We start from the raw sequence: 19,182 nt of genomic DNA on the forward strand, positions 1-19,182 counted from the left end.
TTGCTGCCACGAAAGGGAAAGTTGTGATTCTGGGAGGAAAACAAATATGTTGAAAAAGTCCATTGGAGAAGAAAAAATTATTTATGCTACTTCAAAATCACCCACCTCCCCTTCACACACCCACACAAACAACTATAGCACATTACAAGAAGCCTCCTTGCAGCTCTTTTCCATCCATTTCCCGTCAATGCGACTTAGCCATTCTCTCATCCCAGTCTAGCCTGTGGCCCTGTCATCATTTTAATAGCTATTCCAGTACTTCTCTGACACAGAGGTTCTGTTACAGGTTGGAAATAGTTCCCTGTCTGCCTTGAACCTAAGAGCATCGGATGACACATAGCAAAGAATTGGGGGGACATGACTTTTAAATTTAAAGCTCAGCACAGAGGGAAAGAGGCGCCTATTTCGAGCCACAGGTGTGTCCCTGTTCTTGTTCTTGGCTTGAAGATAGAATAGTGCAGGGAGGGAATGTTGTCTCCCACATCTGGGAAACACATTTTCCATGCTGCTCTGTAAAACAAGTGATTTTAATAGTTACAGTAGAGGTTTACATGCTTCCCATTTCCCCATACCAGACTATCACAGTGGCACAGTTAAATCCCAGGTTGGGTCAAGGCAATCAGGTATTCAGAAGGCAACATGTGCATGCCTTAAGAACACTTCCTCTGGGGGGAAAGATGCTCCATAAATCAAACTAGACTTCTTTTTTGCTCTGTGAAGGCAATCTTGGTCCAAGTTATAGGAAAAAAGCTTTTTCTAACTAAATTTGACTTGCAAATCAAAACACAACTACTTAAGTGACTCAACCTGAATATTCATAGGGTTTATACTGTTTCTTGTCATTTAGCTAATGAGCACACATGTGCATATCATAGCCTTTTCATGCAAAATAGTGTAACAGGTCTGTAATGCATCCAGGTTTGTGAAGTACTATAAAATGATACTGTATCAGTGACACTGAGGAAAAAATAGTTAGTTGAACATTGCATTCTAGCAAGAATTTTCAGTCAGGATTTCCTTTGGGTCTCTGAAAACACTCTATTACATAATGACGTGACTCAGTTCATTCCTCTATGCCCATAAAATGAGAATTTATCACCAGTAGCTTTGTTTTTATTTGGCTAATGAAAGCCAGTGCTAAGCTTTATGCTTTGATCTCGGCGTTGTTCAGTTTGTATGACTTTTCTATTTTAATTTCCTATGCACTGAACTATTAAGATTACTGTACTTTACATTAAGCTACAGCATATGTATTGAGGAAAAACTGACTGGCCTGTAATGTCAGGGAGACATTTCCCAGCAGGAAGAAATGGATTGACAGCTCACACCAATTACCCCTCTGTGACTTTGCCCTGACCTTACAGAACCACACACTTTTCTCCCATCGTAAACATGCAGGCCACATGAGTGCATCCCAACAAGCAAGCTCCCAGTTAAGTACAGCCTAGGAGTGCAAACCACCTTTGATTTAAAAGAGATCAGACACTTTTATTTCCTACATTACAAGTGTTATTCAAACCCTTTGGCAAGTCCTTCTCGTTGCTTTTCCACAAACAATTCCCAGTGGAAAAAACTGCTCTGGAATTCACAGTGGCCTCGTGTGAACTATGGCTGGAAACATTGGCTGGATGTCTTGACATTGTCTCTAAATAAAATGAAAAGTTCCTGGGGAAGAATTATGGTTGGCTAGCACTACACCAAGCCAAGGCATATATCTGTTTTATATGTTATGTTAAACTGGGGTTTGTCAATAGGCACTTTAAGTCCTAAACCTAAACCTTAAGTCCAGATTTTGTTGTGCTTTCCATCATTTACCCGGTAATTTCCTTGTAATCAGTTTGGCAAAACATTTTAAATTGCATGTCAAATTATGGACTAAAGGGCTAAAACTAATCCGCCTTGCATACTTGAAGTGTTCCAATAAATTGATGTCTTTGCACAGCTACAATTTGTGTTTCCTGCTCCAAGTAGACCAATTTCACCATCGAAACCCACGGCTATTTGCTTGTGCTTTTGCACATCTAAAAACAATGTGTTGAGAGATTATTACTCTTGTAGATTTAGTCTGAAACTTGATTACATGATGGATTGTCTACAGTTAATTAACCTCATGTGCAGATAACATTTCATGAGGTACGCAGATGACTTCCAATTCTGTGTTACACAGAATGATCTGATCTGATATTCAAAGTATTACCAGAACAGGCTCATACCATTTAAACTTTTTTGCTGATGTTTTCAACTGAGTGAAAAAACTTAATTTTCTAAGGAACAACAGGACCACAAATCTACCAGATGATCAATTCCAAGGCCAGTAAGCCAGTTGTTTGATGTTTTTTGTTTTATGTAAACACCATAATTACACTAATAATGAAGCATAGCTGAGAGACAGATGGAAACACTCAAAATTAGAGATTTTTAGTCACAATTTTGGAGTATGAGTGTCTAGTTAGAGTAAACACAGCATGTTCTCCTGTCAGTGCTGTATGAATAGCCCACAGAGAGAGAGGAATGTAGCTCATACAGCACTGCTGTAACTCTTCTCCAAGAAAGGCACTGGACGCCAAGCGGTCTTTCCCTCTCACTTTTTCTCTGTGCCACATGGGGAACAGCCGTCTAGGTAAACTTTCACACTTCGATGAGCAAAAGTTCTGACTCACTGGCTGGGGCTAAGCTTAAGTAAGCATTTCTTGCAGAACGGAAAGAGGTATCATGGGAATGTGCCCTGGCCTTGAACATGAGGATAACAGGTTCTTTCCTCTTTAACGAGACAGCCCTGGCCAGTAGACACAAACCCCTGTTCTCATTATACTGGTCATCCAAGAAAATAAACAGTATTCAACTAAAAGCTCACCAGGGGTATAAGAAATGTGTCAGAGGAAAGTGAAAGTAGTTAAGTTAGCCTGTACTTCTTTTACATCTTCATGTGAAGCCAGACACAAATAAAAAGGTGAAAGAAAAAGGGATTCTTACAACCACTTCAGACCTGATTCAGACATTCATGTAAAGATAGCACAGTGATGCTAAATTAAGCCTCTTTGACTGTAACCCAGTGTGCCATTTCTGATCCTGGAGATTTGCTTTAGGAGAAGTGCCCTCCTGAAAAGTCAACATTCACCAAAAAAAATGTGGATTTGACTTTAACTCAAGGCAGTCTGTGTTCCTTCTGCGTCTGAAATAATGAAAGGAGACACCAAAATCAGGGTACGAGATATTGTTTAAATGGAAATGGAAACGCCCACTCCGCCATTAGCAGAAAGTAGTGACGTGGGTTAGAGCCAGAGTGCTGATGCCTCCCCACCACCACAGACAGTTCACTGAAAGTGATTTCCGAGCGTACTTGCTCGCTGTACCTTGGAGCATGAAAAACTGTCCAGATATACCAAGAACAATGTCGCAGTGCTGAGAGTGTGTGAGATGTTTATAAATGCACAAGACGGAGCTTCAGGACAGACAGCCACTGGGTGCCGGGAGCTCTGGAGGAGAGATCCGGGAGCAGAGCCGGAGCTTCAGGACAAATAACACCCACGAGTCACACCAGATTCTGCTCTGATCCGGAGCTATTTACTGGTGGGAGGAGTTTATGTTTGAAACTTTGAGCAGCAGCAACAGTGAGTGCTCTGTCTGTGTGCGTCGATTAGCACGTTTAGCGGCGCAACAGCAGCAGTGATTGCTTAGTCCGTCTCTGTGGCTACTGGCTAGGCAGGCAAGCAGGGTTTATATTGCTTTATATGTAGCTACATCATCATGCAGAAACCTATGTCAGGTCACATGGGGAGAGGTTTTTAGAAGGGCTTGGGAAAATGTCATTTTGACACTAAAACCTACATACTTTGACCACAATTTGAATTTTCGGATTTGGAACACTACTCGGAAGCTACAGAATGATATAAAAACCTCAAAAACTCAAAAAATAATATACCAGCCCTTTAAACATGCTGAGTTTAACAGATTCTCCGTCATTTGCTTGTCATGGATGAGTATTGGCTCTTGAGCTGTGTCAAAACTTCAATAGTGATGCACTCTGCCAGGTTGTACAGCTGAAAGTCCTTGTGTTACTCATACACCCTTTTCATCTGGGCAACAGCTCTTTCTGAATGGAAAACATTCGATGCCAGATTTTATAAAACAATGCAGTAACGGCTAAAGCATGTTTTTTGCCAAGTCTAAACAAGACATGTTGAAGTCAACATAGTTTGGCCACCAAAATTACTGTACTGATACAAGTTGAGACAGACTTTTCACCCAAGTTTCAAGTAAATGAGTTTCACACAATATTTGAAGGTGAAAAAAATTAAAAAGCAAATAAGTCAGTGGCCTGCACAGAGAATGAGCATTTTGGATAAGCACAGACACACCCGCACTCCTCATTTTGGACACTGAACAGGCTAAGTCAGTGTAGGAACAGAGCTTATCTCAGTCCGCGGGGACCTGCATAACATTCCTCAATGCTATTCAACTCCATTTAGCAAAACATGAGCGTGCAGGGGTCATTTTCTCTTCTGCTTTAAAGGTTACTGTAACCCTGACACAACTTTATGAAACTTTAAAAAAAGAAAAAGATTTTCATTACTTGGATTTATTGTTTACCTTCTTTAAAAAAAGTCAATATTCAAACGTTGCTCATATTTAATCACAGGCTGGAACATGAGGGGTGTTGATCTGACCACCAGTGCAAACGTGGATTTAATCATTTAAGTGCATCACTGTCCTAGCATATACTTACTGTATGTAGCCCTACCTTCCATTCATTTCTCAGCCATCAGCTATACATGCTAGCCAACCTACTTTTAACTTTTCCAGCTTTAGGATGCATTAGAATTTTAATGTAACCACAAGCCATTTTGGCACAGAAGTACCAGTTTTGATATCTAAATAGCCAGGAGCCCCTAGGCTTGCAGACATTCCTTTTCCCCTAACAAATCCCATTGTTGCTACCTAGATGAGCACTCCATGTGTTTGTAATTAAACTTAGTAACCAAATTTGAGGGATGGATACACAGGAGACTAGAAAACTGATTGTTCACAGACTGGTTAGTTGGAACGTTATTTCAGCTGCCCACAACAAAGAAAGAGTTTATTTTCAAGTGACGTTTCAAAGTCCCCATAATTGGTAAAACACACTAGTTCCATAATACACGAGTCGTGTGGTGCATCCGCAGAAAAAAAGGCTATTCAAATACAGGTCAAACCACAGGCACTTCAGCCTTAGGATGTGGCATGATGTCACTAGCATTGGGCCAGGAAACAATTTTGGAGTCTCCTCACACGTCATTTTCAAGCAAGAACAGTTTAATCATCTCACCATGCAGGAACAACTATAATGTAGAACAAATAGCAATTACTCCCATCTGGGGTACGTCATGCACTGCTCTTGTGAGCAGCAATAATTACAGTTAATTCAGTCATTTCTTCTGTGAGCCACAGAGTTTTGAATCTCTTGTTGTAGACAAGAACACCAGTCTCAACAGTGCACTTACTGTAGATGTTAACATTCTAAGTGTAAACAGTTTGCTTTAGTCAATTAGTTAGTTTATTTTTGTGTTTAAAATATTGTCAGTGGAAGGATGACATTCTGACCATTTGTTGTTACCTTGAAAAGGGTCTTGCTTCTCTACTTGGAAAGTGAATTCAAAATGCTCTTTAAAGATAAGTAGTGAGCTGCTCCCAAAGTGCATACTTTGGCATCTACATGCTCCTCTAAGTTAGCTAATTTATTTTAACAGGCTACAATTATTACTGATTATAAACTCAAATTGCAGGCTCAAAATGCTAAAAATGGCTCGACTTTGAAATTATGCACCGCAATAACCATTTTGTCAGCGAATCAACTAATTAAAGATCCTCTCCAGACATGTAATAAGACATATAGATACTCTGCTTGGAACAATAATGTGTGTCTGATATGTTTTTTCTGCAAAAAACTATAATTACCACTTTTAAATCCTTAAAATGACATCTACTCCTCCCTCATTAAAAATTCCAGAATCTATGAATATGCAAATATATTCATGATAGCACAGTAGTGCAGCGGCTTCTCCGGTTCCCAGTTATGGTGTAAAGAGTGTTAGGGACTTTTCTCTTAACATGGGTAAGTGTGCAGATAACACAACCAGTGCAACTAGGCCAAGAAGGGTACAGCCCAACTGAACTTCTGTACATTATCAACAGCTTACCCACCTCACTTCCACCGAAGCTCAGAGTGGCACTCAGCTCAGACTGCAGCTCCTGAGGACACAATGCCCTGCGACAGCCGACTGGCGTAGCAGACTACAATGGCTCAGAGGCAAAGGGAAGCAGTGTGCACAGAAGCAGAAGAGGGGTTAGCGGGCCAGTCTGTTAGCCAAGCTAAAAATTAACGTGACCAGGCCAGCCATTCCGTCTCTCTTTCTGGTCAGCCTTCGCTCACTGAATAACAAAATAGATCTGATCCAACTGAGACTCAGCATTCATTGGGACTGTTGTGTTTTTCTCCTGATGGAAACTTGGCTAAACAGCAATGTGCTAGACTCGGCTTTTCAACTTGACGTGTTGTTACTCTTCCGTGCAGATCAGAACCAGCTGTCAGGGAAAACCCAAGGAGGTGGACTCTGTATATAATTATCTTTAAATATAAATGATTGGTTCCTTGGATTTGTGACGTAGGAAATCCTGCCTGACTGAATCCATGTTTTTGAGACTGTCCTGAGTATACTGCAGGTTCAAAGCGGAAATGCTCAGCCATGACGTTGACTGCTTATTTCACTCCTTGGAGGTGGTCTTTAAGAAATCACCTCTCTTCGTTGTTGATATAGTTGTGATGCAACCAAGAGTAAATCTTTTCTAGATAAAAGATCCAAGTTTGTCCAAGACCTTGAATAAACAGATTTTTTTATAGTCTCATTTTCTGGCAGCCCTTATTATCTTGTTAAGAAATAATTTATTGGTATGTTGAGATAAATATTCTACACTTAGTATGTTTAATGTGTCAACAACTACGAATGCCTACAATTCAGAATGTTTGAAAAAAAACACTTGGCAATTTGAACAACATAAACCCCACCAGCTGTATCAATACAAGATTTAGCCAACATAGCTCCTGCCAAAGATCAACAGCTGCTCAATTCCCTCATTGATACAGTCATCATTTAAATCACTTTCTAGGAGAAATAATGGAATATTTGTACCAGAAACACAGCTCTGATGACTTCGCCAAAGTTCTGTTTTCAGTACTGCTTAAAAAGGAGACTTTATGTCATGGGAACAGTCATATTGATATAAGACTGTTTTTATCTGTTTAATCGTTAGAAGAAAATACCTCAGACATAGCTGACAAAAAAGAAAAAAAAACACAGACAACACAACACAAATTTGGCTGAAAAGGAGGCACAGAACCAACCTTGTGGTAATATAGTGACAATGTTCTAAGACGTGATTAGAGGTTTGGCCTGCCAACAGGGTTTGTTAGTTTGTTAGACTGGAATTACAGGCAATCAAGAGCACCATTATACAGTATATAAGGCATGGACAACCTTAGGTGGAGTTTCCTTTTCTTCTCAATAAAATGCTGCCTGCTGACACGTCAGTGATGTCTGAGAAATGTCTTATTCTAAAGACGCCTATTCCATGGAACAGTGAGGCGAACTAGATCATACTGAGTAATGTTGTTTGTCCCGGCCTCAGGCATTCATTACAGCATATTTCCCGGTAACTGTCAGGAATACAAGTGGTTCTCAAGTAAATAATGTCTGCATATTTCTGTAAAATATATTTGGAATAAGACAGCAGTTTACCCCATTTGAGATCTCCTTTAGATCTCTTTAGCTTCTACAGTTTTCAGATACTAGCATTTTCTTGTTCAAACTGAATAGTTTACCAAGCAGCTGGGCAGAATACAATAAAAAAACTGGAGAAACATTCTTATTTTTATTACCTGATGGAAATTAATAGCAGGGGTGGTCTGCTGACACTTGTATGTTTCACTTATTGGGATACCAATACTGTAAAATGGCCGTAAAAGCAAGTCAAGTGATCTAATCAAATTCTTTAAGCTACATTATTTGAGTGAAGGTTTATGTGCCATGGCTTAGGCACACCACAAGAACTCCACATTAAATCCAATAGATACTCTGTCAGAGCTGATGTTCACACAGTCAGTTAAAAATAAGTGAGAGGCTTCTTTCAGACAGCCAAACAGCTGGGGTCTGTGCTGCCCAAATTTTGTAACTTTCCAAAACTGACAAACCAACAGCCACATCTGCTGTCTACAGCGATCGGCCAGGTGCACATTGGTGTGAAATGTGCAGAGCTCCAAGTTCTCTCTACATTCCTATTTCTTTCCCTGTTCCTGCTCACAGCTGAATCACATCAATTGCCTCAGTTCTACAAGCTTTGTGCTCTCAGAGAGGAGTTAGAGGAGAGCTAACAGAAACATTCTCCCTACATCTGTACTCGCACAGCTGGCATTCAACAACAAAGACATTCTAGCCATGGTTTACAATCATTCATTGAATCAATACTTACCACCTTGGTACAATAACCTTAGCACTAAACTCAAAATCACTCTCCCACATCACCAGTCAGCCCAGTAAAATAATTGGATCAACCTAAACACCATTATCTGAGCTTTACACTTGGTCAATAACAAGGAAAGCCACCCTCATTACACAGGACTCCTCTCACCCCGTCCACCACTTCTTCAAGCTACTGCCATCAGGCCGTCGCTATAGGGTTCCACTTGCGAAGAGGAACACCTTTAAAATGGCCTTCATCCCCAAAGCCATTTCCACCCTAAATAAATCACACAAGGCACATACAGATATCTTCACACCTAAATTGTCTTTTTAACTGTATTGATGTTAGCAATGTATTATTACGTTTGTCTACCTTTGTCTTTGATTGAACCACTGTTACTATGTGACAGACAGTAGAATTTCTTGAATCTGAACAAAAGCCGAGAAATATGGATACGTGTATGCTATCTGTAAATGCAATATTTTTCCTTACTAACCGCTATTTCTGCTTTGTAATACTGTCACTATGACGACCAGCCTGTTGTCCCACCTAAAAGAAAAAACAGTTCAAAAAAGTATGTACCACTTGCTCTTTTTGACCTGATGGACGACATGTCATTCAACCTTGTTAAAGGATATGTGAGCCTTTGGCCTGATTGTCATGCCCTAAAGGAATCATACCAAGTCATCACTTGTTTGCGTTACTTTTTACTGTGTATTCTGAGAAAGTGAAAACTGTTTGACTGCAAACTCAGGGGGAAAAAATGACTCATGAAGTTCATATTCCACATAGTTAACACATTGTATAATAGGTGTGGTGCACTAGTGGTTCTGAAGTTATGACACTTACAGTCTCCAAAGTGACAGATAAATGGTGGAGTTTATAACCCTAGACAATACTATTTGATTCACGGTGATCATAAAATTCTTTGAGACTATTTGGTTTTGGCTAGTGAATCAAAATATCCTAGTAAGGTGTTTTCCGAAACATCTGTGCATGATGTTCCTTTGGCAATGCAAATCTATTTACAGAAATCAAATCTATTTATCTTGAAATGCCTCCACTGAACAAAAAGGAAGTGTTTCTGCCTTTCAGTCAACCATCGTAGCAAGGTGGCACAGTGCAAGGAGCGTATAATATACTTAAAACTGTCTCTGTAAATATGGAACCTGGGTAGAATAAATAAAATTAAACACAACCCAATTAAAATACTTTAATATAATCACATGTTAAGGCCATTAAATGAAATGTTTATTGCATTAAGTTTGCCACAATTGTCCACCACAGCGCTTTTTCCTTATATGATCCTTCCAAGGTTTACTAATAGGGGCTTTCAAGCAGACATTTTCACTCTTGTAAATTTTAATATGGCTACTGTGCGGAAGACACCCATTTAGTCCAATCTAAAGGACAAAATGAGCCTGTGGAGACTGAGGGCAGCTGTTGTGCACTGATAGCATACTACCTCCCCCCCTTTAAAATGCATCATTAGACAAGTACCAGATTTCCAGACTTAACTTAAACATGAGCCCACAGTATTTAAGACACCAACACAGGCACACTCAAAACCATATGTATCCACTTATGTTGTTGTCTGCAGGTTTTTACAGGGTGCCCTTTGACTGTGACAAGAGCTGTGTTTTACTGAAATGATTTTAGGGCAATTAAGAGCAATTTAGCAACAGCAACGTGTCAACAGGGAAAGGATTTTCAAACAAGTCAATAAAGATGAGGGTACTTATGCCCATACAGTACATGCATAGTATAGCTTGCTCCAATAGTTGAACACTCAACTGTAGGAGCAGGTTGTATTTGGCTCTGAGCCTTCAATTATAACAGTTTTACAACTGCTTCTCTGTTTTACATAATTGCTTGTTTGCTATTCAATTCAAATACTAATGGTTTTCTTGTGCATTCAGATGTATGGCAAAACATGGAAAATAGCCATGATTGTTTTGTGCGTTCTTTTTTTGAGATAATTTGATACAGATATGGATTCAATTCAAGTAATGCCGAGTCCCAAAAAAGGGTAAACAAGTGAAACCATCAAACACTCGTCTCCAATTGGTTAGTTATTTCTTGCGCTGACACTTTACAGCATGACATCTGTAAATAGACAACCCGAACAGCGCGCAGCCAAACAACATGAGACAAACACAGGGTTGTGAGAAACCGCAGACGGTTCTTTTGTGTCGAGCACAATTAAGTAATTTTACGCTTCAACATAGGCTACTGTATGCTGCAATACACATTGGCTATTCGGATTGGCATACACGCAGCCACAGGCATGCAACCTGCACCTCCTGATAACATCATGCAGCCGGTAAATTACATCTTACATCATACATACCAGACCAGCTGCACAACTAGCGTGACAGTTCTTAAAATACAGAAAATATGAGACTAAATAGTTTAATCAATAAAAGAAAAACAATCAAATATGCGGTAAAAGAAAGTACATGGGGCTCTTTTTGAGTTCGGGGCGACTCACGGAGAACAATAGGGGGAGGGGGGGTGGGGGTAGTTTTTATCGTTACTTACCTTTAGGAATAGGCGCGGGGGCTTGAGGTGTGTCAGTAGCGTAGACAGAATATGCAAACTTCACCCAGCATGAAAACACAAAACAAAACTTGAGGTACTCCATTGCTGTTGTAGTGCGTGTTCCCGGACAGAGTGCGGGGGGACTGGCTGGACTGTAACCTCACAGTCCGACAGCAGTGGTCAGAATCAGCCCTGGAGGGTCTTTTACTCTGCGCTCTCGCGATAATAAACTTTCATAAAGAAATAAAAAAAAAAAAAAAAATCATCCAATGAACATCAAGTTTTCTGGACGAGCAGTTGTTGAGACAGCGCTTGTTGCTCCAGGGTATATAAGTACTGCAATTCAGGGAAATTAGAGCGCAACAGGCGTGGTTCCTTAATTGTAACTGCAGCTTCTTGGGTTCCCGGTGAAGAAGCAGATCATAAACAGAGGCGGTGGAAGAGGAGGAAAGATAACGGTATTCACCCCTGACACAGGTTCGTCCTGCGCGAAAATGTGACTGAGCACAGCAGTATTTGAATGTACCCCCCCTCCACCTCCCTTGCCCCCCCCCCGGCTGTTAAATATCCCTCCCCGGTCCCCTCCCCCTGCGCACCCAGCGCCTGTCTGAGCAACACTGCTCCCCTTCTACACCCTGCTCATAAGAGACTTTTCATTCAGGCTCATTAGCGCAAACCATGGAATAACACTGCAAACTCATACAATATGAGCCTTTATTCAATACTGAAATTATAGAGATTTTTTTTATTCATCATTCTCTCTTTTTTCAAACTACATTGACTATCCAACACAAGCAACTTGTCCCTGTTTTTAACAGCATTGAAAATGCCCCTAACAGTGAAAGAAATATTCAGATCCTTTACTTAAGTTGAAGTAGAAATCTACAATGTAAAATACTCAGTTACAGTGAGGCTCAAGGATCAAAAATACTCCGTCAGGTCTAAAAAAAAAATGCATCATGTTTTTTTTTTAAGATGATCATATTTTGTGTTTAAAAAATTGAATCTACAAAATAACCATATATTTCAGACACATGTAGCAGTGTAACATTTCCCTGTGAAAGTTTAGCATTATAAAAGACTACCAGTAAAAAAAACTACCAGTAAAAACAACTCACATGAGAAGCTGGAACCAGAGAATTTTATGTGTTGTTGCTTTAAATAAACTTAAATGATCAATAAATCAATGATCAAAACTGTTCCTGATTATTTTTTTCTCTATCAACCAACCACTTCAGCTCTACTGTCCGTCATTATTCTATACAGCACATAGGCTAACCCCTCTGACCTCATATAGGCAATGACAGTATATGAAAGTCAACTGATGCTGCAGATGTTCGAGCTGCTCATACTTCCCAGCAACAGTGTGCACGCACAAGGGAAAACTGAAGAGGAAAGCAGAAAGTCAGCCATTATATCCTGTTTTAATCCACCATCGGATTGTGTCTGTGTCTCCCGGTGACTCAGCTGACCTTGAAGCCAATGCTCTGTCTCACTTGTGTCTCTTATTCCTTATTAGGAGTAGTAGACTTGCCCCCCCCCCGGCACCAACCATTCCTGTCTGGCAAACAGTTTGTATGGCAGTTGCGATGACTGCCAGTGTGCAGATTGTTTTACTTACTGACATCACTAGGCTCCGTCTCTGAATACAGAGAGTGTAGGAGCCAAACTTTTTTTTTTATGAGTTAAATTACTTCTTTCCAGTAGGGCCCTGATAAACCTAGAAAATGTAGAGCCTTGCCAGAAAACCCAACATACATAGAGTACTTGACTTGGACTTTAGCTATCCCTTTTACCGTAATTCGGCATGAAGCTGACACTATAGTGAGCACTGGGCAGACATATTCATGGAAATTAGTGAGTCATGACAAAATTACCGCTTTGAATCTTGCCGTCTGCTGTTTCTCCGATAGAAACACATTAAAAACATAATCCTACCTACTGTGTGAATAGGAAAAACATGAACCTAGTTAAAATAAACATGGCTTAGCAGATTAGCAGAGGTATCAGTCCTGTTAGTTGCAATCAAAATTAGTCTTAAAAATATGCAATTAAATGGCTCAGTGACAAATATTTAAGAGGGATCTTTACCCTATGGTTTAGTGAGGGAACTCTCTGCAGCTGGAAAATATAAGGGCTTGTGGTATAGAACTTCATGCTGTATCTTGGCAGCATGTGATAGGGAATACGCTTTCTTGCTTCAAATCACTGGCTCAAGTCTGAACACCCACCAAACATTTGGAAAAGCCAGTGAAACGTCCTCTGGATTTCATTACCCCTTGGCAAAATTTCCAGAAGTTATATGAATGATTTAATATCCCAAAAGAGTCTATACTTGAAGTTGTGAGATACTGTAGAGCTTTCATGAGGCCATCCACATGTCTTTTACCTTCCTAAGGCACTACTTGCAGAAGTGTGACAAGTTTTATGTGAACACGGTGGTGGCAGTAGTGCTCATGGCAAGTTTAAACTTGGTACACACGTGGTGTGGGTGAGAAAATTACATTTAATTACACAAAAATTGGCAGATACGGAATACAGAAGCTAGGAGACTGCTGTGGTAAGTAGGGTGAGGATGGAGTGGAAATCCAGGAGCTCACCAGAACAACAAGGCACACCTGCACGCAATTATCCCCACTCTATATGTGCTTGAGTATCAGAGGATACTTAAAGACTTTGGACTGCAGTACACATGGACGCACAGCTAAATACAGCTCTTTATCAACCTGAAAATAGAGCACAGACTGTTATGAACCTTACTGCAGCACAGGTGGCGTGTTCTTGAGCCTGCTTTTTAGTTTTGGCTTATTTCAATGCCAAATAAAACACACAAGCCTCCAGCCTCTACTGTCCTTGCATTAGTAAAAGACTAAACAGTGTTACAGCTTCCTTACGACAGCAGATCATCCCCTATTTTTTTAACTGCAGTGGAGACAAAGAGTTTATAGGCACTGTTTAAATTTAATTAAGCTGGAAGAAGAAACAGATGATTCACTGGGGATGATGTTAAGAAGATGCCCAGTATTGAACTTAAAGCTAAAAATCCCTTTGAGGAATAAGAAAGCTCAATAAGAAAAGGGACACAAGGGAAAGTAAAGCTGCAATTGTTTCTCTATCTCTTCACTGATGACTTGCTTTAGGCAATGTCTAAGCCAAAGTCACGCAACTGTCAGTGGTTAGGACACACCTTGGATTTCTTTCTACTTTCTTCTCTATTTTTGATGTAACCCTCTGTTGGTGGTACAACCTAATGGTTTTCTAATTGCACTGCTGAGTCACATATCCTAGACACTTAGTCCCCTAAACCTTGCTTGAGAACCCACAATTGCACCATGATTGTAAGAGAATGGTTTTTATTTTTATTTCAAATGCTTTGATCACTCCACAGAAAGTTTAATTACTAGTCCAGATCAATGGAGAGGGCAGCACTCCATTCCCTCACTCAGAGCGTCTTCCCTGAGAAATCATCTCCACGTCATCCCTGGCCCAGTTCTGTCTACGTTGGTCCCACTTATGAGGCCACAGGGTATCCATTGGCTCAGGATGTGGTCTAGGGGCTGCTGGGAGGGGGGCAAGTTAAGGGGTTTCATCAAAACTGCATTTAAGACCAAATAACTTTAACAAGCACAGCAAATACACTGTTATTCTCAAATATTTTTTATTGAGCCAGCAGTATATTGTTGTGTCAAAGCTCATTTCCATTTAAATGAAAGAATTATAAAATTATATTTACGTGTTTTCACAGATATAAAACAGATGATAAAAAAGATATAAGCTTGTATTTTGAGATTTGGAATGACATAAAAAACAAATTAAAAAGAGAGAGGAGACATTTTAAAATAAATCTAAGAGTAAGAACATAATTCAAATAAGGCAGTCTAGGAACATTAATTCCCTACCTTTATCTTTCCCTGTAGTCTTCCTTATCTTCCCAAACCTCTCTTGTTTCCCTGTCCTCTGCCCTTCTCTTACTTGTTTTCTCATTAAATAAAATATGAAACAGTGTATAAGTATAGGTTACAGCTTAGAGGTTGCCAAATCGTATTCAATTGTAGGCGTCTGCCCTTTAAGACATATTTTATCCTTTCCAAATGTAGTGTACTGGTTAGATCATGTAACCATATTTTGGAGGTAGAAACCATTGTTTCTTTCCATGATATACGTAGTTGTTTTTTTTTTGCTGTGATGAGGCAGTAAGAAAGGAATTGTTGGACTGTGGTTTGTCATCTGCTTCAGATATACCAAGAATAACCAATAAAGGTTCTGGATCTAAGGAAGTATTGATAATTTCTGGGATGTTGTTGAAGATATCAGTCCAAAAAGATGTAACTTTGGGGCATAATACAACACTATGAGAAAGAGTTGCCTCTGACGAATTACATTTATCACACATGGTGATATGTTTGGATATATGCTGTGTATTTTTGCCTTGGAGCAAAGAAGTCTATGTAATATTTTACATTGTATAAGACAGTGTCTGGCTGTCTGTTATTTGAGCATTTTGTGTAGGTGATGGAGACTTTCTTCCCATATGTTATCTGGTATTTGCATACCAATTTTTTTTTTTCCCAGCTGGCCTTAATACTTTCAGAAGATGGAGAGGTTATTGATTGTAGGGTGTCATATAGGTAAGTGATGAAATTATCTCGAATTGGTGTGGTTTTAAGACAACTGTCTATTGTCGATTGTCTTTCAATTTCAAATCCCATTAAATATGTTCGTATGTCATCTCCAATTTGTAAATATCTGAAAATAGTTGTTGTTTGGGAGATTACATTTCCTTTGTAGTTGTGTGAAGGTGGAAAATGCATCTCAATATATGGAGCAAGTCCACTTTTAATGTCACCCCAGAGTCTGGCCACAAAAGGAGAAAGAGGATAGACATTAATTAATTCACTTGGGCCGTCTTTCATCTATTGCTTCAGACAACAAGTCTGAGTTTACTGTTAAGACTTGAGAGCAGCAAAATATTTTATGATGAATGCAAAACTGAAGATGTTTGCAATTTCCGAACCTGCGCTATAAATTAGAATTTCTAGACTGGAGATAGATTGGGGTTTTTGGGCAGTGCTCCTTGAAAATTATACATGATGATCTTTTTTGCTGGCCTTTCATTTGAATGTCATCATTAGGCGGCCTTGTTAAAACCACAAAGCTGCAAAAACGTACCAGAAGTAGGTTGAGGAGAAGAGGATTCAGCTCTGTATTACTCCTGTCCTTCCAGTGCCTCCCTGTCTCCTTAAAGATAAGTTTATATACCACTTATTTGCTTTGCCAAAAAGAGTTTGGAGGAAACTAAATCATTGCCTGGATTCCATTCTGTGTTGATTTTTCCAATACAGGAAGGGTGACATCATCATATTGCCCATAGGGAGGCGGACTAGGTGGGTGGTTAGATGTACCAAGCTCGGAACTTCAACACGGTAAACTGCGATCCAGGTCCTGTGTTCCACATGTTGTTAGGAATACACTTCTGAAACACTTGGAAAAGGTTGGATATTTTTCCAATCTTGGTTAAATATTGCAAAAAGTCAACCAAGTGCCTGGAGTTTCCTAAACCCGACCATAAAACCATTAAAAAATATATGCTTCAGTTGCCAGAAGAAGGTAGGGAAAAAGTGAACAGTTTGCGGATATTTTCTATATAATGTCTTAATTATCTTGATAAAAACATAATCCAGGCAGCATTGCATTTCCTACAAAATGTATTTGCTAATGCAAATCAGTTGTGGATTAACATCACTTTTAGGAGATAGCGTTGTTTTCTTAAAATATTCTGTTTCATTCTCAGGATTGCCAGAGTGAGAGTAAATAACCATCCCCCATTTTATATTTTACATCTGCTGTCTTTCCCTTTGTCTTGTGTTTATGTGATGTTTTCCTAGGCTTCGTTTGAACAGATGTTACTTCAGCCATTTGTTTATCACCGTGGATTTAAAACACAGATACCACAAATTCCAGTTACTGTATGCTATCTGCAGGGAGCCACCCCAGCGGTGAACAAACGGCACTTCATTTTATTCTCAGTGCACATCAGGGTCCAAAACTAATCGGAGGAGTCTATTTTATGTTCCATTTTTGGTGAGAAGAGAGAGTTTAAACATACTTTCCAGACTTTGGTTTCACTGATTTGTTATCGTAACCCAAACAGGATACTTACGGGAAACACTCCCAATCAGTTCTTAAAATGTCATTTTTAAGGTCATTTAAAGGTCTTTCAACAATATCCAAAATGTGTGCAATACTTAACCGAGCCGATCAGTGAAACATAAGAGGCTAAGCCCACAGCTCTCGAAAGTGAAGTGTCAGTGGTGTAAACACACTACAATTCATGGCTGGCTAATCACCCAAACTGATATGTCTGCTTCAGTCACAGGGCAAGACATGTTAAAGTTGTTGTTTGTATGTGTCATCTCACCCCTAGACTTCAAACTCACTTGTGTAACCAACTTTTTACAACTTTTTCAACTTTTTTTCATTTTTAAAGGTGTGTAACACAAAATTGTTACACAGTTCAGGGACTTTGTTTTAAATTTTCTTTTGTTTTTAATTATAAGCAGACTGGGATGTTGTACAAATGTTCTCTTACAGAGTATGCCAAGAGAGGGTGATTTTTTTAAGGAAGTCTCCACAGTCTATTCAAAAAAAATTTGGAGAAAACACTGAAGAGTCAAACATTAATCTTTGCTGACCACAGCTGTTTCTGTACTGACTCTTAGTTGGACGAGTTCACGGTGAACTTGATTAAAATGTCAGACTACAGAAACCAGATAAATGATGGTCAAGATACAGAGGAAACAAGGGGAAATGTAGCTATAAGGTCGTTTTACATGTTACAGATAGTGAATAGTAAGGCAGCACAAAACCAAAAATTTGCTTTCTTGGCCTGTTTTTAATTTGTAACATTGAAAGATTGACCATTTCTTATTATTTTTGCTATTTTCTCATGAACTTCTGCAGTTATTTGTATGAAAAGCAGGCATCATTTTCTATCATTATTTTAAGTTTATTTTGATGCTTGTAGACCTGAACCCAGTTTCAGATTAAACATTTCTAAACACTTTCTGAAACTACTCAAGAGCACATACCTCTGGCAATGTGGCACAATGCTGACACATTACATTTTTTGTATCTAAATTTAAACTCCTTTTTTTTTATGCATTTGGTGTCACAGAGAGCAACTCCTCTATTCTCATGAGGATATTGTTATCTTGAGGGCAAAACTTACATTTATCACAAAATGAGAAACTGTTGGTTTAGTCCACAGCCATGCAAGCGGCTCAGTGAGGCTGTACTTAGTTAAATGCTAATGTCAGCATGCTAACATGCTCACAGTGACAATGCTAGCATACTGATTACTGACAAGTATAATGTTTACCATGTTCATCATCTCAGTTTATCATGTTAGCATGCTAACCGTTTCTAATTAGCACTAAACATAAAGTAGGCACAGCTGAGGCTGTGGGGGAAATGTTTGTGTTCACTGGGTCATTCTCTGGTCATTTTCTATCCTGGGAGCAGTAGGTCATGACCTGTCTATTTCAAGAGTGGTTCATCTCTCTGTCTTTCTGAGGTTGGCTGGGGTAAGCAGCTGTCTTGATAAGGCTGGCTGTATCCTATAGTAACCAAGGTCAGGTGGAGATATGCTGTGCTTTGTGCAGATGGTCAGACTGGTGTCCTCTTAGAATTAATAGCAAGTGACCTGTGTACTGACTATGTGACTTCAGTTAACTTTTAACAACATAGTTTCTTGTTTATAGTTCAGTAACCAATAGAGGCACAGATGTGTGAAGAATAACCTTATTTGGAGGTAGTAAGGGAAAAGATTTGGTGAAGGGTTTAAAATACTCTTGTCTGTGGAAGTTGACCACAGAATTCAGTGGCATTGCACAGTGTTTTCACTTGTATTGTAACTCTGTTCTTGATCGAGCTTCAGTAAATGTTCCTGCGTAAGACATCCTGGTTTCCTGACAAGTTCTTCACTTTGGGTTAACCAGCTCTCCATCACAAATCTTACACAACTAATTAGTTTAGTCATAAAATACTGGACAAATTGAAATTTTGACCTGATGATGGCACCAAATGGGAAGTGAATGAAATCACCAAAGTTTTTATAAGTTTTCCTAAGGGGGGCATGAACGTGGCAAT

At 39.4% G+C, this 19,182-nt stretch overlaps 1 protein-coding gene and 1 long non-coding RNA gene across 4 annotated transcripts in view; one reads left to right on the forward strand and one right to left on the reverse strand.

Moving 5' to 3' along the window:
• The window catches only part of plod2 (procollagen-lysine, 2-oxoglutarate 5-dioxygenase 2), a 34,269-nt gene extending 22,733 nt beyond the window's left edge, over positions 1 to 11,536 (reverse strand). For both annotated transcript variants that reach the window (XM_044338949.1, XM_044338948.1), the window contains exon 1: positions 11,035 to 11,536. In XM_044338949.1, the coding sequence (XP_044194884.1) occupies positions 11,035 to 11,137 (103 nt within the window). In that variant the 5' untranslated portion in view covers positions 11,138 to 11,536. The remainder of the gene's footprint in view (positions 1 to 11,034) is intronic.
• Positions 1 to 19,182, forward strand: part of LOC122972166 — a 309,118-nt gene that overhangs the window by 200,678 nt on the left and 89,258 nt on the right. The window lies entirely within an intron of this gene.

The sequence above is a fragment of the Thunnus albacares genome, chromosome 21 (assembly GCF_914725855.1).
Source record: "Thunnus albacares chromosome 21, fThuAlb1.1, whole genome shotgun sequence".
NCBI classification, from domain to species: domain Eukaryota; kingdom Metazoa; phylum Chordata; class Actinopteri; order Scombriformes; family Scombridae; genus Thunnus; species Thunnus albacares.